The sequence below is a fragment of the Myxocyprinus asiaticus genome, chromosome 10, assembly GCF_019703515.2.
Source record: "Myxocyprinus asiaticus isolate MX2 ecotype Aquarium Trade chromosome 10, UBuf_Myxa_2, whole genome shotgun sequence".
Taxonomy (NCBI): domain Eukaryota; kingdom Metazoa; phylum Chordata; class Actinopteri; order Cypriniformes; family Catostomidae; genus Myxocyprinus; species Myxocyprinus asiaticus.
In genome coordinates, this window is record NC_059353.1 from 14,244,917 (window position 1) to 14,271,886 (window position 26,970).

The window sequence follows — 26,970 nt, forward strand, 5'->3', positions numbered from 1 at the left end:
ATCAAATATGGACATGTCCTACTAACTTTTGACAACCAGAAAGTGTCCAAATACTTTTTGTCTTAATTTTGAACATTATTTCTATTGCATTGTCATTTCAAACCTCACAGACTTGTTTTTTGTAAAATATTATGCTACAACTTGTTAGTTGCCACTTCCTTTGATATTTTGTTATCTGATGCAGCAACATTTAAGTAAGGCATAAAGTACAGTACATTGACTGTACATTATCCTGCTTATTACACAGTTACCTCACAAATAAATAAATGGACATTAAATATTTATTTGTGTTAATAATATGTTAATATGTGATATATTTTGAGAAAATTACCATCTGACTGCTCATTATCCTGTTTATTACAAGACCTCTTGCCAAATAAATAAATAAAAGGACATGAAGCAGTGATTTTAGTTCAAATGTTTATTATTATTATTTCAGTAGCTTACTTGTAGAGATCGATATATAATAATAAAAGAAATGTTTGTAAAAAGTCTCAGACTTTTGGAGCCCACTGTATAGGCTATACTTATCCAGACGTATGGACACACACACACCATTTACTAAATGTCCCACTGCAATGGAAAGTGTTCAGAAGCCACATATGAATGCATTTCCTCACTTGAAAACTCTTTCAGAAACAAAAGCAGAAAAATGCCTATTGCAATGCGAACATGGAGGGAGGTCTGTAAACATCCCCCAAGATGTTTGTTTGTTCTGGCTCCCTTCTTTCTCACAAATGCTAGAGGGCAGAAATGAAGTGAGGGAATAAGAGGCAGATGATGAAGACAGGAGTTATTACTATGAGGCAGAATATCTTACAGTGAGGCAATGCTATTGGGTCCAAGCCCTTTTTCATTTTTCATGAATTAGCTTTGTGACAATAGTTTTTGAAGATGTCAGACTGAATCAGTACTGTATTTAGCCACTTTTTGACTAGATTACACCTCTGCACATGTAACGGTAGACAGCTGGTAGGTAGCTGTGCAGTGTGTAAACTTCACTCCCCTGGCCTCAAGAGGTGCACTAGTGACTGATGCTAGAGGCTGTAGCCTTTAGCCTCCTTGTTAGCGTGCCCACCTCCCATGCAGGAGACGCCGGTTCGAATCCTGCTTGGAGAAGTTTGAGCAGGACTGGTTACAGTGGTGCCATGACCCAGATGGGAGTGAGGTTTAGTGGGGTGAGTGTAACGGTAGCCAGCTGGTAGGTAGCTGTGCAGTGTATAAACCTCACTCCCCTGGCCTCAAGAGGCACACTAGCGATTGACGCTAGAGGCTGTGACCTTTAGCCTCCTTGTTAGCATGCCCACCTCCCATGCAGGAGACCTCGGTTCAAAACCCGCTCGGAGAAGTTTGAGCAGGACTGGTGACAGTGGTGCCATGACCCAGATGGGAGTGAGGTTTAGGGGGGGTGAGTGTAATGGTAGCCAGCTGGTAGATAGCTGTGCAGTGTATAAACCTCACTCCCCTGGCCTCAAGAGGCGCACTAGCAACCGACGCTAGAGGCTGTAGCCTATTTGTTAGCGCATCCGCCTCCCATGCCGGAGACACCGGTTCAGATCCTGCTCGGAGTAGGTCGAGCAGGACCGGTTACACACATTCGGGACATTTTCTCAATCAACTTCATGAGGTATCCACCACCTTTTGAAACCATATTAAAGGAATTCCCAAATATACTGAACACTATCTGGATCAGCACATCCATAAAAATAAAAAAAAAGCATTTAAGCATAAGCCTTTAGATCAGAGTGTTTTAAAGATCATGAAAAATATGCAATCAGTCAATTGTATCAAAACATTTGACTGGTAGTGCATTCCGGCATGCATGTAATTATTGCACAACAATACAAGGCCTTAAAAGGACACAGCACTGAAGAGGAAAGTGTAAATATGTGTGTGTATTTGTGAGTACATACGCAAGTGGGCTTTATCTTCTGTGGCAGTGCTTTTGGTGCTGCTGTGTAGTATTTATAGCTCATCTTGATAGAAAGAGGCTCCCCAAACCCTACCACTCCAATTAGTTGACCCATAGGTGGAGTAATTTAATCAGGAGTACTTACAGCCACAACCAAGAGCCATCACATTCAGTCTGACCAGACTCTTCACACAGAAAGGCTGCACTACTCCTGAGGTAAGAACCATAGGTACTTGTGCCCATACAAGTATATTACTAACACCTAACCTCACTGCTACAGCAGACCACAATCGTGTGACCACCATCACTAAATTTGTGTGTTATCTGTCAAAATTACAAGATCATGTGTGTGCGTTAAGAGAATACCTCTATCCTCAAGTGCACTGCTTTCTTTTGTGTTACGGAGATACTCCCTCTCTCTTCTCCCATCCAATTTTTCATGCTTTTAAAACATTTGTCATTCTGTGAAATTGCTTGTAACAGCTGAATAAGTCTCTCCTCCAGGCAACTTATTTTATCTCTCCAAAGTAACTTTTTCAAAGTTGGATCAAAGTCTGGGTGGTCATTTAGCATTTTTTTAAAAGACATTGATAGTAATAACATGCCCATGAACTTTTTTTCTTAAAATGTATATAAATGTATAAGGGAAGTTGTGTGTTTTAGGTGCTGTGGCTGACCACCATTTAAGTTTTTAATAATTTATAATCATCTTATGCCTTCTAGTATATTTTAAATGGTTCTGGAGTGTGACAAATGGATTTTAAAAACTGAAAATAACCCATGTAGTCTCTTAATTAATATCACAGCTACACGTATAATAAAAATAAAATGAGCTGAATGTTGTTTTAATAGGGTTAGAACAGGGATGCAAACTCATGAGTGGTGAAAAAGGTGAGAAAGTCATAGCAGGTGTTCCAAACGTAAAAATGTTGATATGTTTGTTGTATTTAAAGCTTTCTGTTGCATTTAAAGCAACCTTTAAAGTAACCTTTTTCAAGTGATTTTTATAAGGAAAATGTAGAAGATTCCAGCAAATGATTTGGGCAAATTAGCTTTAGGAAATGTTACTTTAGCTGAAAGGTGAGTAGTTTGAGTAAATTGAGCAAATGCTGTGCTAATCATAGCTAGTTACTAAACTACACTCTGTAGTGCTTCCAACCAGCATGTATTTAGCATGATAATATTCACTTTCACTATTAAGTACATAAAGATGTAAAAGATATTATGCAACGGGAAAGAATTCATTTTACAGTGGCTTGGAATTGTGTTAACAAGTTGCAATAGCCATTGTACGTATGTGATACTCAGTGTATATGATAGCTATAAGTCCCTCTAAAAGCATTTATGGAAGGATAAAAGGCATTTATAGAGTCATGATGGGTGGTCAGACCTTTGTCTCACTCTCTCCAATGGATATGGATTGTGCCGGCGCATGAATGGGGTGTGAAGGTCTTGTGTGTGGGGGATGCGAACACAAGGTCTTAATCTCAGGGGAGATAGTCTTCCCTCCACCTGTCTGCGATCTCTTTTTAGTGATCTCTAAAAGCATTCCATTTATATTTCAGACATCCGTTATACTCTGTTATAATTGGCGTTTTGTGATATGTATGTGTGGTAGCACTTGTAAATGTCTCTGAACATAGTTTAGGATTAAAACAAATATATAAATTAGACAAATACCAGTTCATGTCAAAGAGAGTAGATCTTGAGATCTGAATTGGGGGCTACCAAGTGTGTTGGTGACCAACTCAAAATTTCAAACACCAAAATTTATGGGATTGAATTGCAAGAGAAATAAAGATCAAGAAAGATCAAGAATGATTAAATTACATATAAGATGGAGAATATCATAGTAAGGGTTCTGTATTTTCAGTCTATTAGTGGATTTAAGTGTTATATTCAATATTTAAATCAGTGATCACTTGATATGGAGTTTTTACTAGCCAGTTCAACTCCTCCCACCAGACCTATGGGGGCTGTTTCAATAAGAGCAATAATGAAAAATTAGATTAAAATAAGATTTCCTTTGAGAATATGAGAGAAGACAGAGGAATGAACTAAAGAAAAGATGAAAATAAACAACAAAGTTGAATTTATGAATAAAGAAAAAAGTTTTCTCTCAAAATAATGTTTTCTTTTATTTGTGCTTTACTCAGTTGATGCAGTTTCACTGTTATCGTAAAAAAAACAATGCAAACATCATTGAAAAAAATAAACCTTGAATTAGTAAATTGATCATCTTATTTCTTTGATGAGTCTGTGTGCTCGCGAGGGCGCAAAGTGCAGCACTACATCTCATCCAATTTTTGTGAGATTTTGCTAATACTAAGCGAAATTTTCGTGCCAGTGCAAAACGCAAATGGGCGTGGGTGGGAGTGTTTGCGCTATCTGTATAAAATATTTGGACTTGATATGATTTTTCTGACCACTTTGTTATTTGGATTATATTTTTGTTTCCTTTGAAGTGTCATTTGAATTTAGAAAAATTGTGTTTCAATAAATGAAATTACATTTCAAAATCAAAATTGACCGATAGAAGTGAAGTGCATTCCGATACAATCACTGTTAATACTAGCCATGATTTGTGTGTCAGTAGATGAAAATTATTAACAATACTTACATTCCCTAGAATTTATTGGACCATAAATCCAAATCCTTACGAGAACTACATTTTCCACACGTACAGAAGGAGCATGTCACTGTCATAGAAATATGCCTGACATTCAACAGAGATGCAGTTAATGCACAAAAAAACGTAAGTCCATATTTCTATTCTTCTAATTCATTGCATAAAGTCCATTTACACTACCAACTTCTTATGAATGTGCTGTCTTTGTTTATATCGCTGGTGCTTGGCAGGGAATGGACTATATAATAGGACGCAGACAGTGCCAGAGAAGAACCATAAATGGCACTTGACCCAGCCCATTAGCGCTTTGCATGTGCAATTTCGCTAAACTCACTTGCGTCTAGACTTAGCGTATGCTTGCACGAAAAATAACAAAACTTCATGGCCCATTGACTTTGAGTGTATGACTCATGGCATACTGTAGTTTTGCTCTTAGCACTAGTTCTCTTAATATAAGGCTCATAAAGTATGTCACAAGCAATGACCACTGCCAAAATGCCACAAAATAGTAATAGTTTGCTGATTGACTGACTGGCAAGTTGTCTATATAAGGGACTGCTCCCTTGACTTTTTTGCTGTTTACAAAGCCTAGGATTGTCACAGGTGTGATTGTGGACACCTATTTCAGTGATAACTGTCAGATAATAGGGAAATGTTATGTGTGGTGTATTCCTCTCCAAAATCTCTTATAGCACCTTTAATTCGTCCTGTATGAAAAGCCAGTTTTTTTTTTCTTTTTTCTAATTGAATACAATTACAGCAAATAGGCTAGTGCTGAGCAAAACATTTTATTTTATTTTTTATTTTTTTATTCAACAGACAGAATATTAAAGGCATAATTCACCCAAAATGTAAAATTTGGTTATAATTTACTCCCTCATTTTAAACTCACATGACTATCTTTCTTATGCAGAACACAAAAGGAAATGTTTTATTGATTATCTCAGTCTGTCTTTTCAATTCAATGGCTGTTGATACTAGCTGGGTTACCATCCAACTATTTTTATGCACATTTTTAAATTGCGCATAAGAAATCCTGAATGGAAATGCCTGACATGCAAATAAACTCTCAAAATGTATTTCTTAAAATTGAATGCGCTAATAGGAGGTGGATTTTCTAGATATTTGCATTTGTTAAAATGCGCAATAGTGATAGAAACACTTTATTCTCAAACCGATTAAGTGTTTTGATTGGTGCCATGTTATGAGTGTGCGATAGCTTGATGTGACTGGCTAAACAAAAGGTCAGACCTTGGCACACAATTCTTCTAACATAACCCTTGACATTCACAAGTGTTTAACCCACAGCTGGTCGTTAAAGTGGGTCCTCAACAGTCATCATCTGCCAGAGCAGTTTTGAGCGTGGGCGCTCTCAGGTATGTGGAGGCTGGTGGCATGTTGGCATAGCAGCCATTTCAGCCCTCATTATATCAGATATTTCTTTTTTCGCCTACTTATTCTGTGGTGTCTCCTGGCAGCATTTAATAAAATGCTCCAATCTTGCAACTAAGACATTCCTCAAACAAGGAGGTTATTCAGTTGTTCCATCAAGACAAGGCGGGCTCCCTAAGACAATGCGCATGATGCAGTGGATGAAACGCCCAACAATTTGTATTTTCTTTAGTCTAATTTTTAGAAATGTGCTTAAACAATGCTAAACATTTCGATGTAAACCCAGCGACTGACTTTACAGCTTAAAATGGACCCAAAAATATAATAAAAGTAGTCCATGAGGCTTGTCACTTGTACGTCATATTCCAGGTCTTCTGAATACAGACAATAGTTTATGGTGAGAAACAAACTTGAGGTTTAGCACTAAAAAACTCAAGTTCTCAAGTAAACATGCATGCCGCTGTGAACAAATGAATGACTTTCATCATATCTCACCAAAATGTTCTTGCAATTTGACGCACGAGCTGCATACTTTTATGATGCCTTTGGGTGTATTTTTAAGCTTAAATCTGAGACACTATCCACTGCTGTCTTGAAAAGATCAGATGGTATATTCATTAAAACATCTCCTTTTGTGTTCCTTATAAAAAAAAGAAAGCTAAATGGGTTTGGGACAACATGAGTGTGAGTAAATTATGACAGTTATTTTATGAGTTATTTTAACTTATGATAGTTATTTTGGGTGACCAATTCCTTTAATGCAAAACATGTTTTGAACAATCATTGTAAGGCTCAAGAGCCATCTCTGTGCTAAGAGCCATGGAGAACCTATTTCCATGACTTCAGAGTGTGGGAGGCGGAACTGATGAATTGGGGTTAGACAATATAAGAAAAAATATGGCTAGAATGACCTGCAGTTTGTTATTTTGATGGAAATGGAAAGAACTGAGATGGCTTGCCAGTTGGATGAAGAACGGGAGAATGCCTGAAGGAGTGAAAGAGCAAAAAAGGGCAAGACAAACAGGAAGTAGTGGAGGGAGGAGTGAAGGACTGACTGAAAAAGACTGAAAAGAATTTTCTTAGAAGGATTTTAGACGCGTGCTTCTCCTGGTTTCCACCATCTGCTGCCTTTTATGGTCAAACTCTGGAGGGGAATTTGGTACAGTAGTAAAGCCCGAGCTGGACCAGGCTCTGTCAGACACAGGATAGCAGGGCGCTGGGGAGCAGTGAGGCAGCGTGCAAGGGCCACTGGGGACTCCTGAGGCAGTGGTACAGTCAAAGCAGGACAGCTGGCATTGAGTGAGGCGGCACACAGCACCACAGGGCTCATGGGAACAATACACACAGGGGCTTAACAGGTCCAAGACACAAACAGATGCGTGAGTAGAATTTATTCCATTTAGCAGAAATCACAAACTCTACAGCTCTCTGTTACTTCCTGTCAATAACTGTCTTAACAGCAAAGAAACACACTGGACACCAACTCTTCTTTATTGGCTTTCAGATAGATATCAGACTAAAGTTTGTTTTAACAGTAATTGTGTGGCCTATGTGGGAAAAACAGATTGCTCTCAGAAAAGGTCCATTCATGGTGATTTTATTGGTTTATTGCAAATGAAATCTATGCCAGCATATGCATTTACATACACACACTTACACAATCAGATACACACTATGTAATCGCTGACAGCTGGAGGTGAGATTATAGGCTGGTTACGATGGTATGATGTCATACATTATGGAATTCCAGTACACTCTATCCAACACTGAGAATGACTGGTGACTGATGAGAATTGACTGAAGAACAATTAGTGATATATAGCACTCTTGAAAGCTTGTAATACTGATGTTGTGGTTGAAAAGATCTTATGTATCTCCTTGCATACTAAGGAAAATTTTTACCTTCATCCTTTCTTTCTTTCTTTCTTTCACAACTTGGCCTTTTCAAAATTATTATATATATACTGTATTTAAAAAAAAATTTTTTTTATTTTTTTGCATTTTTCATTATAACTTATGTTATTATCAGCATAACAATTTGAGTGAAAAAGTTGAATTAAGAAATCAACATGAATTTCACAATTTCTTGTACAAGGGAGTTAACATTATCATAGTCAATAAAATAATTCTGCTTGACCTAGAGAAAGTGCAAAATCTGTGTAACATGAGAAATAGTGTAAAATGCTTAACATTTGTTTGTTTTTCTTTATTTTTTTTTTTAATTAAGGTTAAATACAATTTTGAATCACAGATTTTCAGTGTGATCTCAGATTTTTTGGACCCCGCTGTATAAAAAAAAAAGAAAAAAAAAAAAAAAGAAAAAGGCAATTTTGTCTCACAACAAAGTTTGTGAGGGTTTGTGCCATCATATCAAAACTGATTACAATATATGGCCGGCCAAATTGCTATAATACATAATAAAAAATGTAAAAGAATTAAATAAAATAAAAACACTGATTTGATTATTTTATTAATTCATTATGAATTTTTTTTAATTTTTTTTTATTTTATTTTTTTTATTATAAATATTTATTTCATGATTCGATTTTGAGTGATTTGGCCCTCCATTACAATCACCTCATCAAAAGGTCTAAAGTTTTCTCTTGTCAACTCAAATTCTCTCTATCTCTCTTTCTCCTCTAATTCAGGACTGAAAGGCAGAAGTAAAGATGACTGAGCGTTATGATTGTCACTACTGTAAGGAATCCCTATTTGGGAAGAAGTATGTCCTTCGTGAGGAGAACCCATACTGTGTGAAGTGCTATGAGAGCCTGTACTCCAACACCTGTGAGGAGTGCAAGAAACCCATCGGCTGCAACAGCAGGGTAACATTAATTAAACCCCTTACAAAAAATATTTTTAAATACAGACCCAGTGAGGGTAAAAGTAACCTTTAATGTAGTCTCACGTGGTCAGACTTTGACAGGATGAAACCATCTGAATGTCATGTAAAATGACCATCCACAGTTCGGTTTGTTATTACGGTATATCATGAAATATATTATACAACAATTAGTCCCGGTCCTCCATTTCGATTTCATTCACTGATACGTTCAGTGACCATTTCTGGAGATTGCATATTTCTGCCAGTAGGTGGCTACAAATGAAGGATTTTATGATATGAGTGAGTCATTCAATCACAACCTGTGTTCGAAACCGCATACTGTCACAGTATGTACTGTAGGACACTTCATTTGCCAGTAAAACAATTCTTTAGGTATGCATGCGAGTAGTATGAATAGATTTCAGACATACTTCATCTATGGACATGGGTATTATCTTGTGATCCGAATATAAGATGTAAGAACAACAACAGGTTTGGCTAAACATGCACCATATAAGCACAATAAACAACTTTCTTGGAATATAGCACTTACAGTTTGAAAGAGCCGCCCGACTCGCGGTTCATCACCTTTCTTTTAAATCCAGCCTTTTAAATGTGACGTTTCCTGAGGGGTGTCAAACTCAGTTCCTGGAGGGCTGCAGTCCTGCAGAGTTTAGTTCCAGCCCTGCTCCAAAATGCCTCCTTGTAATCTTCAAGCACTCCTGAAGACCTTGATTAGCTGCTTCAGGTGTGTTTAATTAGGGTTGGAGCTAAACTCTGCTGGACTGTGGCCCTCCAGGAACCGAATTTGACACCCCTGGATTATGGGATCGTAAAGTGTCCAATTGATATGCGCTTCAAAATCTTGCCAAATATAGTAGGTCATCTGGGTATTTCTTGCTGAGGATTCGGACATACTACTCCATTGGCATACTTTTTTTGGCATCCTATATAGTAGGGAAGTATGGATATTCAGATGCATTGACTCAACTGATTAATTAAAACACAGAGTAATGCGCCACTGAAACAATGGACGTGAGTGAGAATAATTTGTTCACCTAAAAGATTTGTTCAAAATTAGTCATTTGTTTATGAATAAAACACCACTATAGTTCATACAGTGCAAAGACCGGAGTTGTGCTTGATGCATTGGCTTCTCTTGGAACTATTTTCTCTGGCGTAGAAGAATGCACAAACTGGCCAGTTTTTTGTGTGAAACATAAGTTATTTAATAAAAATTACTTGTTTGTTGAACTGTTGTATAAAAGCAATATCTCACTCGCAATTATGCTCTTGTTACGTATATTCCGGATATCTCTTGCTCGTGTGATATTGCTTAATTATACCACAATAATAAACTGGTAAAGTAATGGTGCAGCAGAGTCCATGAACAAGTTTAGAGAAAACCAAAATAATATCAGAAAATGTGTTTAGATTCTGTGATCATAATCTCTGTCCATCCAGTTGTAATAAGTACTCTGAAACCAACATTCCCAGTGAAAAATACAGTTCTGCTTGTGAAAATCCAGTTAACTTGCTACTAAGCGCATCTACCAAAACTCTTGAGTTCTTCAAACATTTGATGTCTCTAACCAGTGCTCAAATTAATCCCAGTCTTATGGGGGGTCCCCACCCCTTTGTACACTTTATATGTTAAAAGAATGGTTCACCCAAAAATGAAATTCTCTCATCATTTACTCACCCTCATGCCATCCCAGATGTCTTGAGACTTTCTTTCTTTAGCTGAACACAAATGAAGATTTTTAGAAGAATATAAGCTCTGTAGGTCCATACAATGCAAGTAAATGGTGGCAAATTTTTTATGCTCCAAAATGCACATAAAAGCATCATAAAAGTAATCCATACGACTCCAGTGTTTTAATCCATATCTTTAGAAGTGATATTATAGGTGTGGGTGAAACAGATCAATATTTAAGTCCTTTTTTTTCTCCCTGCCCAGCAGGGGGTGATATGCATGAAGAATGTGAGTCACCAAAAACACAAGAAGAAAATGAAAGTTAAAGTGGAGATTGACTGAACAGGGAGGAGAATTTATAGTAAAAAAGCATTTAAAGGTGCACTCAGTAATTTTTTGCACATGTCATCTTGGACTTACAGTGACACCTAGTGGAGTAAATGCAGCATAATTCAAAATCAGACAGTTACAGATGCAACTGTAGAAATTCATTATTCACAATCGGCCATGATTAATTTAATCCAAAAGTGAAAGTGTCCAATAACAAGACGGTTACTGAGTAGTATTCAGCCGGTCATGTGATTCTAAATTGGCAGTCCCCATGAGGGCGCCCCTGCCCCATGTAGAATAAAACAGCATTTATAAGGTTACTGATATGACTGGAGTCTTCATCTCATGTGAGTGCTCATGATTTTATACATATGTTTCAAAATTACAATTAATTTGTTTAGGAATAAAACTTTTTTAATGGGGAAAAAATACTGAGTGCACCTTTAAATATTGATCTGTTACTCACCCACACCTATCATATCGCTTCTGAAGACATGGATTTAATCACTGGAGTCAGATGGATTACTTTTATGCCAACTTAAGTGATTTTTGGAGCTTCAAAATTTTGGCACCCATTAACTTGCATTGTGTAGACCAAAACAACTGAGAAATTCATCTAAAAATCTTCATTTGAGTTCAGCAAATGAAAGAACATCATACATTTGTGATGGCATAAGAGTGAGTACATGATGAGAGAATTTTCATTTTTAGGTGAACTATTTCTTTAAGTCAGGGTATCTGCATATATCAGCATTTCAAATGTAATACATTTTAATACCCTTTTCAAGACCTATACAATTATTCACATACTCTGTTCCTCAGTGGTGGAAAGCGCTTCCAATAGATATCAAATATATATTATACAGATATCACAAACATAGTTGTCTTTTGTTCCCAATTGCATATAGACTGTGTTTGATATGTCCCAGACCCCCCGCCTCCCCCCCCCCATAAATAAAGCCAGCCAATCAGATTAGTGCTTGTCAGACTGAGAAGGTGATTTCCAGTATTGTGTGCAATATGAATCAAACTGTGGGTGGTTTTGTTCCTCTAATGTCACCCGAACTGTTGTCAGAACATGTTCTCTTTCTCTTGTGCTGCTGTAGGATCTGTCCTACAAGGATCGTCACTGGCATGAGGACTGTTTCCACTGCTTCCAGTGCAAGCGCTCACTGGTGGACAAACCCTTCTCCACCAAAGACGAGCAGCTTCTGTGCACTGAGTGCTATTCTAATGAGTACTCCTCCAAATGCCATGAATGCAAGAAGACCATCATGCCTGGTAGGAGATTCTTCACTGTGGGAGAAACATTCAACTATTACCTCATATCACTAAGTTTTTTTTATAGTCAACACTGCTACAAAAATTCATTTAGCACCCCATTCTTTTCATCAAAGCAAAATAAAATGTCTTTCATTCACAGTGGCCAGATATTTGGATAAGTCAAATTTTTTTTTCAGTATGAATTGCCCATAAACATTATCATACACACAACATATGGGATATTTCCTTAAATATTAGATGGCATTAATAAACTTTATATTAATAATCTATGGTTGAAATGGCACCTTTATAAAATGTTATTAAATTTAAACATAAATGAACAATGAACATTTCATTTCCCAAAATGCTTTAATTTATTATCAATAGATTCAAAATGTCCATACGTATACATTTTTATAAAGTTACCCGAAACAATATGGTGGATTTTTTGCATGCAATTCCTGGTGTATGACTGTTGATTTTTGTTTTTTTTTAAATCGCAAGTCATGATTGCAAAAGCCTGTGGGCATGGCCAATTCAATTCAAATTTCAACACATGAATCAAAAGGGAGCCAATTCCTAAATTCTGAATTCTTCTCAACCCTGTATAAAATACTTTGCTTTTACTGTACATTATTATCAGCATCTAATAAGAATATACACTACAAAAAAAAAAAAAAAAAAAAAAAAAACAACAAAAAAAATGTGCAGGTTGTTCAGTTTATTTAATTAAAATAAACTATAGCAACACAATTCTATAACATTTTGTCACAACTTGATTTCATTGTGTTTTATCCAATTATAAAAGTAAAATTTAAGTTTACTTAACCATTTCAGTTTGGACTACATGAACACTTTTTGTAGCAGCGGTGAAACTGGGCAGGGGATTTCTATTTCCCAGCATGCTTTGCATGGGGCTAGATAGGGTGAACAAATTAAGTGTTATTTTATGCATTTTTGAGCAGGATGATAATAGGACATTTGTTCATGTTCTGTTATACTGGCATTTAAAAAGTGCCTGTTAGACTGGAATTTTGGAGTTACCATTGCGGTGAAGATTGGCACCTGTGCTTAGCTTGAGGATGGACTTTCACTATTACTTGAATGCTGCTAAGCCCTACAAGCAGTTGTTATCAAATTGATAGTGCAGTGCAACAGTTGCACTGTTCTTACTCATGCTCACCTGGCATATATCAATGATTAATAAAATTAATTAAGTTGGACCAACATAAAGAAATTGATTAAATTGAACTTTATTAAATTGACGAACCTAATAAAGTTGAGTTAGTGTTACATTGATTTGACCTGATCCAACTAAATTATGTCGGCTCACTAAAACTGACTCACTCCGAATGAAAAAATGTAATATCTTGCAAAATCTTTCTCAAATTCAATTAATTAAGGGCAATTACTTTTATTTTTTTATTTATTTTTTTATAAAGTGCATTAGATTAAAAAGATATACACATCTTTGTCTCAATATCCCATCTTGTCTACAGATGTAAATATATTAATAACAAACATTTATTTGGAATATGGCAAAAACTCACTTCATGACCAGAACATTGTGTTAATTGGGATTAAATTAGTATATTCATATGTCTCTCTCTTCCTCTCCCTCAGGCTCAAGGAAGATGGAGCATAAAGGAAACAGCTGGCATGAGACCTGCTTTACCTGCCAGCGCTGCCAGCAGCCGATTGGCACGAAGAGTTTCATCCCTAAAGACAACCATAACTATTGCGTGCCCTGCTATGAAAAGCAGTTTGCCATGCAGTGTGTTCACTGCAAGAAGGTACATCCCTTGTTAAAGACAGCCAAGATAACTAAGACAAGCTATTTAATGGTTTACTAGGCTACAAGAAGTGCATAAAACATATTTGAATATTAAATCAAGTATAAACACATTTGACAATTCAGTATGAATCTATTTTAGGATAAATCCTTCTCTTTATTGTCTCTCTAGCCTATCACCACTGGGGGTGTGACCTATCATGACCAACCATGGCATAAGGACTGCTTCTTGTGCACTGGCTGTAAGCTGCAGCTGTCTGGCCAGCGCTTCACCTCTCGTGATGACTTCGCCTACTGCCTTAATTGCTTCTGCAACTTATATGCCAAGAAATGTGCCTCCTGCACCACTCCCATCAGTGGTATGCACAAACCAACATACTGTGGAAATTTATAAGCTTCATTGCATGATTAGATAACATTTCAAAGCAACTGATATCCGCAAACAACTGATGCAGAAATTCACTTTTCGGAGCCGTTTTTGACATGACATTTAACCAACTGGTGTCAAGGTGACATAAAATGTTTGTCATTACATGTTTGCTGTAGGACTCGGGGGAAGCAAGTACATCTCCTTTGAGGAGCGTCAGTGGCACAATGACTGTTTCAACTGCAAGAAGTGCTCAGTGTCTCTGGTGGGCAGAGGTTTCCTGACCGAGAGAGATGACATCCTGTGTCCTGAGTGTGGCAAAGACATCTGAAAGAGTGCTCTGAAGAATCCAGGCACGCATGACACTTACAATTTTAATAAACCAAAGCATTGATGAATGGCAAAGCATGAAACAATGTGTGAGTAATACATTTAGGTGCTCCTTGAAAACATAGTGCCCATAATAGTAGCAAGGAGTATATTAGTGTATGCATAGCAAGATGCAAATTTTCTTTAATTGAAGAGAGGTATTTGAGCTTGCATTAAATTGGGAAGATTGATGAAAGAATATTAAATGTGCACTCAGTAATCTTTTGAATATGTCATCTTGGACTTACACTGACACCTGGTGTCCTGGGTGCAGCATCATTCAAACACAATAGTATTCAGTTATCAATCCCATTGTAGAAATTCACTAGTCACAGTCAGTAATGATTAATTGAATCTATGAGTGAAAGTGTCCAATAACAGGGTGGTTACTGAGATTAAGCGAGTAGCATTTGGCTGGTCATGTGATCCTAACATGGCTGCCCCCATGAGGAGACCCTCTCCATAAAGATTCAAAAAGATTTTATAAGGTTACTGATATGACTGGAGTCTTCATCTCACGATTTAAGACATAAGTTTCAAAATTACAATTCATTTCTTTTTTTATGAGGAAAAAGTACTGAGTGCACCTTTAAAGATTAAACTGAAAACATGGAAGGATAATATGCATTACTATCTCTTTAAAAAATGTCTGACTGATTTTCTGATGTGTTGCATAACCTGTTTAACTTGCAAACAAAGTATTTTGGTCTTTCATGTGTCCAACAGTCGATGGATGAAATCTAAATAAAATACCTAAATCTAAATACCAATATTAATAAAGCTTATCAAAACAAATTGACTCAGTGTTGTCTTTTGGGGTTTTAAAATGATTTTAAGGTGGACAAATAGAAAATACTGCCTATTGTATTCGAAGTACAAATCAATACACACTGCAGTTGTTCAAACAGTCAGAGTCCCACCCCCAATTCATGCCATTGGTTGAGTAATGTTGTTAACGGGTCTAAACGGGTCTCTCAAAGCAAACACGGGAATTTCTATAGTGCCACAGACACACAGTGTTTACAGTTTTCGAAAAAAATGTACCTATGAATGGCTTACTTGTCATTAGTTGTCTTTGCATATTAAAGCCAAGTGTACACTACATGACTCCTGCTTGTCTCTTTTGATGTTTTGAGTCGACGACTGGTCCCCGACGAGAAGTCTCAGATCCCACGACAAATAGCCTTGGAGTGTGCGCACTCTTGCGACATACCACGACAAGTCGCAGATGCTACGACAGATTTCAAACCAGCTTGATATCTAGATGTCTTGTTGTAAGGTTTGCGCACATTCCAGACGAGCAAGAGACAACGAGCCACAGCCAATGAAATACAGAGAGAGCGCACAAGAGGAGAGCAATGTATTGGGAAGCAGGAAACAAAAAATAATTAGAAAAAATAAAAAAATCACCCACTTCTCCCTACCCACTGTCTTTATTATTTTCTGCACTAAACTCTTACTTCTTTTTTTTGTGCTTTATTGTCATTCAGAAATATACAGATTTATGTACAGTATGTCCTCATGAAATCAGAGACACTCCTTGAAATCGGAACGCACGGGGTCAAAAGGGACAACCAGGTGTAACAGTGATGTGTCTCACTTGTACATTTGTGATGGTATCACCCAAAACACATCTTAATATCAGGTGTACACAGGGCCTCCATCGAGCACGACAAGAAACAAGACTGAATCGCAGGGTGCCAGCTTCAAACTGTGTAGTGTCCACTAGGCTAAAGCTGGCATTGAAGAAAGTATTTTAACACTGAAAATGTTACATACTTCAGCTTTAAGATAAGTTTGATCTGTTCATGTTTAATAAATGAGACACTATGACTTTAATGTGACAGGTTACTATGACTTTAACCTCAAGCATTGCATTCTACTATTAACCTTGTTAGGATGGAGTGTTTGAAATCAGAATAGAAAACTATTTTGACTGGTCCAGTATCAACTTGTGTGTTGTACTCTGAGCAAGCCCACTTTGTTTTTTTGGATTTTCTCCCCAATTTGGTATGTCCAATTCCCAATGCGCGTAGGTTCTCATGGCGGCGTAGTGACTCCCCTCAATCCGGGTGGCGGAGGACGAATCTCAGTTGCCTCCACGTCTGGAGCGGAGACCTAACATGTGTGGAGGCTTCACGCTATTCACCGCGGCATCCCCGCACAACTCACCATGTGCCCCACCAACAGTGAGAACCATATTATAGAACTATAAGGAGGTTAACCCAACGTGACCCTACCCTCCCTAGCAACCAGGCCAATCGGTTGCTTAGGAAGCCTGACTGGAGTCACTCAGCACGCCCTGGATTCGAACTTGCGAACACTTTGTTATTTGATGACACGCTTTACTGCTGCAGTCGTTTTATACTTGTACTCGACTTTTTGGGGGTTTAATTATTAATCATTTTATTAATAAATGCACTTGAACACTTCTGATCCTCATTGCAAACACAATTATCAATGCTCTCAGCAATTTATTTTATCAGGCTTGTTGCAATTGAGGGAAAGTTTCACGCAGTTCAATATAACCCTCCATAATTTACAATGCCTGGTAAAGAACATTGCAGGGACTAGGATTGTTTTTTATGACAATAATATTTCGAGAAATTAATAAAACAGTAACGTGTGAACACCCTTGAAAAACCCAATTAATTTAAAATTAGTTTTGTAGCTTTTAATCCTCGTCTATTAGCTTTGAGGACACCTATGCTTGTGTACTCATAAAAGTTGACAAGATTTATTTTTATTTAATATACACATTTAAAATGCAATCTTAATATCTGCTGACTAGCAATATAAAGTAGCAATTCAAAATAAAAATAAGTAAAAATAGGACTAAGCTATTTTTTTAAAATTTTTTTTTAAAGAGAACAAGCCTTTCAATATGTCCCACCCCTTCTGTACATCAATACAGGAAAGAAAACGGTGCTTGTCAAGCAAATTCCTGGGGTCTTTAATTTTCCTTTCATAGTTAAGAACTTCAGAACAGCCTTGTGGGGACCATAAATACAAAACGTGCTTTCAAAAACAGTCAGTTCATTGGCCAAAACACATTGCCATTCCTATCCAAGGCATTCATCAACTTGCAAACATTTAGAGAAAAGAGAACTTCAGAGTGCAACTTTATTCAGTTACTCTGAATTGTCCTATGCCAGTAAAAACACAGCAACCATCTCTAACAGCATTTCCTAACCAGGTGCGATATGATAAAGTGACATGATCATGAAAGCCATCTTTTCTATACATTTTTTGTCCTAACCAGCTGTAGGTTTCTATTTCTGCGGCACTGTGCTGGTAGCTTCATCAACTGTGAAATCTCATTGGTCCAAAAATCCTGTTCCTCATAACTTTACGTTAAACATCAGTTCTGATTGGCTGTGTCTGGGTCACGTCACATAGCAGTTTCACCATAAGTGTGGACAGACAAATTGCTTGTCACTGGAAAATGGTCACACTGCGCCAGGTTAGGACACAGTCCAACACCGGTCAAGAGCATTCCCATTTGCAATCCACTTTCTCTTGGCTGGTTTGATTTGACAACACAAAGTCACACTCGGAAAGTTTATTCACCGCAAGGAAGATACAAATTGCCAAATTCTACATAAGAACATATTGCCAAAAAGGGGAAGCACGGGGTACACAGTTGACACTTGTTGGTCAGTTGATTAGTCTAACATACAACTGCCAGGATTATCTCAGTTTCTTCACCACTACTTAAAAGTCTAAAGCTGATGAGTCCCCTGGTGTGAAATTAACCGAAGGGTCACATTTCTAATTTCACTTTTCCTGTGGATGGTTAGTAAGGTTGAGAGGGAAGATCTGGTTAGTGTCAGCTGGAGTTGTGTGAAGTACTGGGGAGAACCAATCTTTAGAGTTCAACTGTCCATCTTAGTAGATCAGAAGTGATCAGAGCTTATGGCCATGTGACATGCTGAATCTTTTTCTTTATATCCGGTGACTTGATGTCCTTCTGCTTAAAAAAAAAGAGAGAATTAAAATAAATATAGGAGAACCTAATAAGAAACAATGCACAAAATTCTTAACTACAGTGGCCTCAAAAAGTATTTGGACACAAAACACACTAAAGTGTAATTGGGACCAGTTTAGATCGATAGTAGCTTTCGGCAATAACTACAACTAAGGTGGTGGAAAAGAACAATAACAGATTAATTGGCTGATAGTTTAAATTAGATTTAAAGAATGTTAAAAAAAAATTACTATACTATAAAAGGCGCAGACATAGAGGCTACAAGAGTCCAATATGAATAAAATTCCAAATTCAGTTTATTGTTCAACCAAAATCCTAATAATAACATCAACAAATAAGAAGATTTGGTGCATAATACAGAATTTTTAACTATAAACAAATCCCAAAACGCACAAGGGACTCTTATTTTGAAATGACGGTGACTTGGCTCCATTAAAATGCTCTATATTTACGTTTTTAGCAAATTACGTTTTTTATAGTCTATATATATATATTCACCATATGATGTTTAGAGTAGGGGTGTAACGATACACTCATCTCACGATTCGGTTCACGATACTGAACTCTTTGTTTTACGATTCTTTAAACCTGAATCAAGAAAAATTCAGATTGAAAGTTATTATTATTATTATTACTTTAAAGACATATGCAAAACAGTTCCTTTCCTTTTAAATGTAGCTATAAATACTGTTCTTAAAAGTGCTAAATGATCCATCAGAGATGTACTGGGACTAAAAATCAGCCCAGAACATGGTGACACCAAATGAAAATATCTAATAATTCTGCTTACTGACAATAAAGAATTATGTTAGATACATATGCTGCTTACACACCGTCACTGATTACATACATTTAAAATATTTTAAATTAAAATTGGAATTTTTTTTTAAATCTTCTTTATAAAAATATACATTTCAATTATTATAAACAATAATAATTTACTGATGACATCAAATCAAACATGACATTTGACATAAGGATTGTATTGCCCCATTGCATTATTATAAACTCAGCAAAAAACAGAAATGTCCCTTTTTCAGGACACTGTATTTTAAAGATAATTTTGTAAAAATCCAAATAACTTTACAGATCTTTATTGTAAAGGGTTTAAACAACGTTTTCCATGCTTGTTCAATGAACCATAAACAATTAATGAACATGCACCTGTGGAACGGTTGTTAAGACACTAACAGCTTACAGACGGTAGGAATTAAGGTCACAGTTATAATAACTTAGGAGCCTAAAGAGACCTTTCTACTGACTCTGAAAAACACTAGAAGAAAGATGTCCAGGGTCCCTGCTCATCTGTATGAACATGCCTTAGGCATGCTGCATGGAGGCATGAGGACTGCAGATATGGCCAGGGCAATAAATTGCAATGTCCGTACTGTGAGACTCCTAAGACAGCGCTACAGGGAGACAGGAAGGACAGCTGATCGTCCTCGCAGTGGCAGACCACGTGTAACAACACCTGCACAGGATCGGTACATCCGAATGTCACACCTGCGGGACAGGTACAGGATGGCAACAACAACTGCCCGAGTTACACCAGGAACGCACAATCCCTCCATCAGTGCTCAGACTGTCCGCAATAGGCTGAGAGATGCTGGACTGAGGGCTTGTAGGGCTGTTGTAAGGCAGGTCCTTACCAGACATCACCAGCAACAACGTCGCCTATGGGCACAAACCCACCTTCACTGGACCAGACAGGACTGGCTAAAAGTGCTCTTCACTGTTAAGTTGCGGTTTTGTCTCACCAGGGGTGATGGTCAGACTCACGTTTATTGCCGTAGGAATGAGCGTTACACTGTACAGGGTAGCCTGTACTCTGGAGCGGGATCGATTTGCAGGTGGAGGGTCCTTCATGGTCTGGGGTGGTGTGTCACAGCATCATCGGACTGAGCTTGTTGTCACTGCAGGCAATCTCAATGCTGTGCATTACAGGGAAGACATCCTCTCCCTCATGTGGTGCCCTTCCTGCAGGCTCATCCTGACATGACCCTCCAGCATGACAATGTCATGTGTTCTGCCATGGCCAGCGAAGAGCCCAGATCTCAATCCCCTTGAGCACGTCTGGGACCTGTTGGATCGGAGGGTGAGGGCTAGGGCCATTCCCCCCAGAAATGTCCGGGAACTTGCAAGTGCCTTGGTGGAAGAGTGGGGTAACAACTCACAGCAAGAACTGGCACATCTGGTGCAGTCCATGAGGAGGAGATGCACTGCAGTACTTAATGCAGCTGGTGGCCACACCAGATACTGACTGTTACTTTTGATTTTGACCCCCCTTTAGTTCAGGGACACATTATTCCATTTCTGTTTGTCACATGTCTGTGAAACTTGTTCAGTTTATGTCTTAGTTGTTGAATCTTTTTATGTTCATACAAATATTTACGCATGTTAAGTTTGCTGAAAATAAAAGCAGTTGAAAGTGAGAGGACATTTATTTTTTTGCTGAGTTTACATAATATTCAGCACTATATCTAGTAGATTAATATGGCGATACCATTTAACCTCTGTAAACTTAATATGCTCTGTTCTCTCGCGCAGTCAGAGCATATCTATTACTCTTGCGCCTCAAATGGACATTCGATCCCTTGTGCTGAAAAGGCGCGTCTCTCTCCCGCTCCTGGTTTCACTTTCACAGTTTGTTTCAGCCAAACTCATTGAAAAATATGTGCCTGCTAGTGTGCAATCATATTTTAGTGCTCCTTGTGTGCAATGAAGAGATTTCCATTTGTATTCCCGCATTACGCAGGCATAGGGCGTCGCTCGTATTGTAAAGAACAGGCGCTAAATTAATTTTTAAAAAATGTAAAAGAATTTCCCATCTCCACAGTGCGCATCGTCACATTTTTGAACCGCTATGTACCGTGCCACGATAAACCATTACAACCCTTAGTTTAGAGGTAGACCGATATATAGGTTTTACCCATTAATCGGTGCTGATTGGAACTATTGGTTATCTGCAAAAATCTATGCCGATAGCTGCAAATAATAGGCATGCAAATAAAAATGCGACTATATGGAAACATGCCCTATCAGCACATACATTGTGTCTCCAACTTCATATCTAGTTAATAATAATAAACCTCATTTAACCTCAAGAAATATATACTGTATACAGACTTCTAGAGGTTGATAGTGGATTTTGCCGATAATGATAACTAAGGTGGTGGAAAAGGCAGATTAAATTAAAAATGATCTAATTTAAATAGCGCCGGCCACAGAGGAACACGGAGGAATAATAAAAAAGAACTACCGGCAACTATCAGCATAGATTTTTGCAGATAACCGATAGTTCCAAAAAGCAACTATCAGCACTGATTAATCGGTAAAACCGATATATCGGTCCATCTCTAGACCAGTTGGTTAAAAGTACAAATTAATTGCAAAAATTAATTAGAAAAGGTCTAGCATCATTTGTTGCATCTGAGATGCCACAAAGTTTGATATATGTTTTTGATTATTTCTCTTCTTATTTCAATATCTAATGCTACAAAATGTATTAACTTAATTGTGGCTGAATTGTCCAAATACTTTTTGGGGGCACTGAATATCACACAACACCTGTGAAGCTTAATAAACAGTTTCCGCAATATTAATGTCATACTCACAGCAGTGTGTGGTTCTCCATCACTGGGGGCCGTGCGCTTTAGCTTGGATGTCGTATTATTAGAATGTACCGGGGAATCGGCAGTGTTAGAATTATTACAGGTGACTGAAGGGCTCTTGCAGCTGGCTCGTAGTTCTGATACTGGGGTTCTATTGTAGGAATTTGAGGACGAGTTCGAAGAGCCATTTGAAAAGGATCCAGACAGCTTGCGAATGGGGTTTGAGAGACTGACACTGGAAACTGGGGGCTTCAGGCGATCTGTGGCGACAGGTGCTAGCAAAGTGTCGGGTTTCTTCAGCTTAACACTGCCAGTGCTAGTTGAGCTGCCGTCAAACACAATCAATGGCCTCTTTCTGCCACTATCTGAGCTTGAACTGAAACAAAACAAAGTCATTTAAAAGAAGCAATAAGAAAACCAAAAATGTTTGGACATTTTAATTCAATTACATAACAGTTACAAAAGCTAACATCAAATCATGCCCAGCTACATGACATCCCTGCAAAAATCATGACTTTTCTAAAATACTAATAAGTTACTGAGCAAAAGGGCAGTCTATTAATCTGTCCTGCAATTCATGCTTTATTCAAAGTTTCTTAAAATAGACTTTTTACAGGGATAGTCACCTTTTGCAACATGGTGTTAGATACCTTGCAAGAATTCGACCAAAACAAGGACAATTCTATCATCATTATAATTCACACTCCAAAACTGTACGCTTTCATTTTTCTGTAGAACACAAAAAACTTTATGGAGCTCTTTTCCAAACAAAGACTGTTTGTTTTAGTGATGTCCGATTCTTGAACGAATCGTTTCTTTTGAGACGATTCTCAGCAAGTCAATGGTTGAGCCGGTTCACAACATCGAACTGAATCGAACTTTAGTTCCGTGTTGATGACGCAAGACGCACAGCTGAAGTAAATTCATGGAACTATAAAATAAAAGGGTGGTGTTGTTCCAGCATCTACTAGTAGGAGCTTACATGGACCTGCTAACCAGCCAATTCCTGACCCCCTGAGTAAATGTACTGGCTAAGCAGCACGTCGAAATGTCCGACTCAAAAAGAACCGAATGAGCCGGTCCCACTGACTGTCGAAGTTTGCTGAGTATTACAGAGGACTTGCTGTGTTGAGATGGTAATGGCAGTAGCCGAATAAAACATTTAGATCCTACAGATGTTTGTTTCTGTGTTATTTTTTAATTATTTGCAAATTAAGGTCTAGAGATTTAAGTAGGCATTTTTTCACGATGATGTTACAAATATTGGCAGGCAGCTCTTACGAGTTACTAGACCGATTATTGAACCAAAGAACTCGCTCAAAATGAAGGAATCAAACCTACAGGCAGAATAGAAAGTTAGCTCTGCAGTCGTGTCCGACTCAAAAAGAACCAAAAGAGCTGGTTCATGAACTGTCAAAGTTTGCCAAGGATTACCGATGAGTCTGATGAGTGAGCTGCTGATACTATGAGCAAACATGTACCGAGGACATGAACGAGCCTGGGGCGAACTGCAAGTTTCAACCAAAACGTACTGGAAACATTCTTATGACTAGTTTTATTACATAAAATTTAAGACACGTAGAACATCCGCGTTGGTGCACAGTGTCTGTAAAGTGCAAAACTTTAATGTAGGAAACTTATCCAAGATGTAATCAATATCAGTCGCATTCGACATGCAGGATCAAAGAATGAAACTGATGACAATAAATGCCATTAAGATAATAACTTAACTGAATAAAAGTTAATAATTAGCAATGTGCATTCACATATGGCTTTATTTAAATGTTTGAGCGTGAAAACCATGAATCCGAGATGTTAGAATTACGCGCTAGGGACGTCATTACATGATGACGTAAAAGAACCGCTGAATAGTTTTTTGAACCGGTTCATGGAAAACGAACTGTCCAAAAGAACCAGTTCGCAGAAATGAATCGGACTTCCCACCACTAGTTTTTATGACTGCATGCATATGAACGCAAATATGATTCAAGAGCTTCAGTGTATAGGAAGACAAAGGCAGATAAAGGCAGCATAAAAGTAATCCATAAGACTCAAGTGGTTAAATCCATATCTTCAGAAGCGATGATTATTGAGTGTGGGAGAGAAACAGATCAATATTTAAGTCCTTTTTATCCCCTTTTTCTCCCAATTTTGGAGTGGCCAATACCCACTACTTAGTAGGTCCTCGTGGTGGTGCGGTTACTCACCTCAATCCGGGTGGCGGAGGACAAGTCTCAGTTGCCTCCGCTTCTGAGACCGTCAATCTACACATCTCATCACGTGGCTCGTTGCGCACGACACCGCGGACACTCACAGCATGTGGAGGCTCATGCTACTCTCCGCGATCCACGCACAACTTACCACACGCTCCATTGAGAGCGAGAACCACTAATCGCGACCACGAGGAGGTTACCCCATGTGACTCTACCCTCCCTAGCAACCGGGCCAATTTGGTTGCTTAGGAGACCTGGCTGGAGTCACTCAGCACACATTTAAGTCCTTTTTTAATATAAATCTCCCCTTTTACTTTCTTCTGATTTTGTTTATGGCGATTCACATTCTTGTATGTTGTATACTACTGGGCAGGGAGGAGAATTTATAGAAAAAAGGACTTAAATATTGTTCTGTTTTTCACCCACACTTATATCACTTCTAAAGTTATGAATTTAACAAGCAGAATCTAATGCATTACTTTTATGCTGCCTTTGTGCTTTTTTTAGCTTCAAAGTTCTGGTCACCATTCACTTGCATTGTGTGGACCTACAGAGCTGAAATATTCTTCTAAAAAAATCTTAATTTGTGTTCAGCAGAAGACAGAATATCATACACATCTGGGATGGTATGAAGGTGAGTAAATGATGAGAGATTTTTGTATTTTTGGGTGTACTATCCCTTTAACTACCTGGCTGCACCAGCACTACTTGTATGCATGCATAGATTGCCTTCGTCGGTCACCTGTGTGCACTAGTGGAGCTCTGCCACGCTCTGGTCCTCTCCATTCTCTTTCCCCAGCGTGTGTTGGGCAGATCTCTTTGCGGGAGAGGAATGACATGCCGCAGGTACAGATCTGTGAGCCGGTCACGGTCCACGGCATCATCCACCGTTATCCCCCTCTAAAACAGATTGAGTTACTGCTGTAAACAATGACTGCTGCTTTACTCATTCAGACTTCGGAGAAGTTTCTAGATCTTATAAAATTAAAGAAAAAGCCTGATCTGGCTAATAAGAACCCAAATATTAACATCAATATTCAAAGTACAAGCACATTAACCTGTACATAATAACCAGTCTCGGTAAATTTAAGCACACGTGCCTCCTCGTCTCACCTCATGTAACACGAGCTGAATGAACCCATGAGAAAGGAGCTCAGGGTGAAGCAGAAGGTCGATTTTAGAAATATCTCCAGCATTTGATCTGGGATTTCCCGTTCTGTCTTCCCTGTGCGACGCCATGTTTGTCATGCCATTTCCGAAGAGCGCAGGAACGTTTAACAACAGAAAAACCTTTACTGCCACCTACAGCCAAATGTGCGTTAGGACAGAATCGACCACAAAATGAGGACAATATGCATTTTGATTAATTACAGTGCATGATTCAATTTGACTTAATGTACTTTTTCAGTAGAACTTGTAGTTATCTGGCAAAGTCATTTCAAACATTCATTGGAAAATTATTTTTAATTCTGTGTTGAATATCTCTGGTGGAAAAAAAATATTACGATAGCCCAACTAGGTACAAATTGTAAGCTTGAAGGAATATCCAGGTTTAATACAAGTTAAGCTAAATCAACAGCATTTGAGGTGTAATGTGATTACCACAAAAAAAAAAAAAAAAAAAAAAAAAAAAAAAAAAAATTTGACTCGTTCCTTCTTTTCTTAAAAACTAAAACTAAAAAAAATAAATAAAATAAAAATTTCAATGGAAGTGAATCCGTAAAAAAAAAAAAAAAAAAAAAAAAACTGTTTCAAATGTATAGCCAAAAGACATACACAATATGCGTGTGGTAAAATTATTTTAATGTGATAAAATAGCTTACTAACCTTTTCTTTGTAAAGTTATATCCAATATTACAACTTTGTTGCCATGATGACGTAACACTCAGAAACTTTGATCTTTGTGTCATCTTGGACTTACACTGACACCTAGCGGCTTGGATGCAGCATCATTTAAAATCAATAGTTTTCAGTTTCAGATGACATTGTAGAAATGTAGTATTCACAGTCAGCCATACTGACTTTAATCAATGAGTGAAAGTGTCAAATAACAGGACAGATATTGAGATTAAGCGAGTAGTAGTCAGCTGGTCATGTGATTCTAACATGGCTGCCCCCATGTGTGGACCCTCTCCATGTAGAATAAAACAGATTTTATAAGGTTACTGATATGACTGGAGTCTTCATTTTAATGTGAGTGGTCATGATGAAAAAATTCAATTTAACCCTAAAACGATCATAAAAATGATGATTTAAAGGGGTCATGACATGAGGAATCTAATTTTCCTTGATCTTTAGACAAATAAGAGGTCTTTGTACTATAAAAACATACTATAAGTTTCAGAACTGAAAACTTCCTCCTTAATAGAAAAAGAACATTTATTTAAACCAAGCCGCAAAAAGGGCTTGTTTGGAATTCGTGGAACTTGTGACGTCACAAGGACCAAATACATCTGCATATGACTGCCTCTTCAGCAAGAAATAAACACCTATTTTACATCATTGCACCCTTGGCCCCATCCACTGGTGCTCAGTCAGTCACACAGGTGAAGAGGAGAGAGATGTGCCTGTCATGGGAGATTCA

General features: G+C 37.8%; 2 protein-coding genes across 4 annotated transcripts; one reads left to right on the forward strand and one right to left on the reverse strand.

Moving 5' to 3' along the window:
• The first annotated feature begins 1,978 nt into the window (after window positions 1-1,978).
• LOC127446791 (four and a half LIM domains protein 2-like) lies at window positions 1,979-15,369 on the forward strand. 3 transcript variants are annotated; one of them, XM_051708005.1, is made up of 7 exons: window positions 2,104-2,128; window positions 4,542-4,667; window positions 8,582-8,758; window positions 11,890-12,064; window positions 13,670-13,839; window positions 14,011-14,197; window positions 14,385-15,369. In XM_051708005.1, exons 3-7 carry the CDS (start codon window positions 8,603-8,605, stop codon window positions 14,534-14,536), a joined length of 840 nt encoding a protein of 279 aa, XP_051563965.1. In that variant the 5' UTR covers window positions 2,104-2,128; window positions 4,542-4,667; window positions 8,582-8,602; the 3' UTR covers window positions 14,537-15,369. The 3 variants fall into 3 exon arrangements, with proteins under 3 accessions (XP_051563964.1, XP_051563965.1, XP_051563963.1); XM_051708004.1 differs by lacking the exon at window positions 4,542-4,667 and having other exon boundaries at window positions 1,979-2,128; XM_051708003.1 differs by lacking the exons at window positions 2,104-2,128; window positions 4,542-4,667 and adding an exon at window positions 7,048-7,312.
• Window positions 15,370-17,458: 2,089 nt separating this feature from the next.
• On the reverse strand, window positions 17,459-25,655 carry LOC127446794 (ashwin-like). The gene is made up of 4 exons (XM_051708008.1): window positions 25,500-25,655; window positions 25,129-25,286; window positions 22,177-22,549; window positions 17,459-18,544 (listed from the first exon to the last, which is right to left on the reverse strand). Exons 1-4 carry the CDS (start codon window positions 25,632-25,634, stop codon window positions 18,488-18,490), a joined length of 723 nt encoding a protein of 240 aa, XP_051563968.1. The 5' UTR covers window positions 25,635-25,655; the 3' UTR covers window positions 17,459-18,487.
• Window positions 25,656-26,970: the final 1,315 nt, after the last annotated feature.

Excerpts from the sequence above, each read along its gene's own strand:
- LOC127446791 (XM_051708004.1), top strand. The coding sequence starts at position 8,603 with ATGACTGAGCGTTATGATTGTCACTACTGTAAGGAATCCCTATTTGGG. Across the intron at positions 8,759-11,889 it reads CCATCGGCTGCAACAGCAGG|GATCTGTCCTACAAGGATCG; the intron begins GTAACATTAATT and ends GTGCTGCTGTAG. Across the intron at positions 14,198-14,384 it reads CTGCACCACTCCCATCAGTG|GACTCGGGGGAAGCAAGTAC; the intron begins GTATGCACAAAC and ends TGTTTGCTGTAG.
- LOC127446794 (XM_051708008.1), bottom strand. The coding sequence starts at position 25,634 with ATGACAAACATGGCGTCGCACAGGGAAGACAGAACGGGAAATCCCAGA. Across the intron at positions 22,550-25,128 it reads AGCTCCACTAGTGCACACAG|TTCAAGCTCAGATAGTGGCA; the intron begins GTGACCGACGAA and ends GTTTTGTTTCAG. Across the intron at positions 18,545-22,176 it reads ATGGAGAACCACACACTGCT|AAGGACATCAAGTCACCGGA; the intron begins GTGAGTATGACA and ends TTTTTTAAGCAG.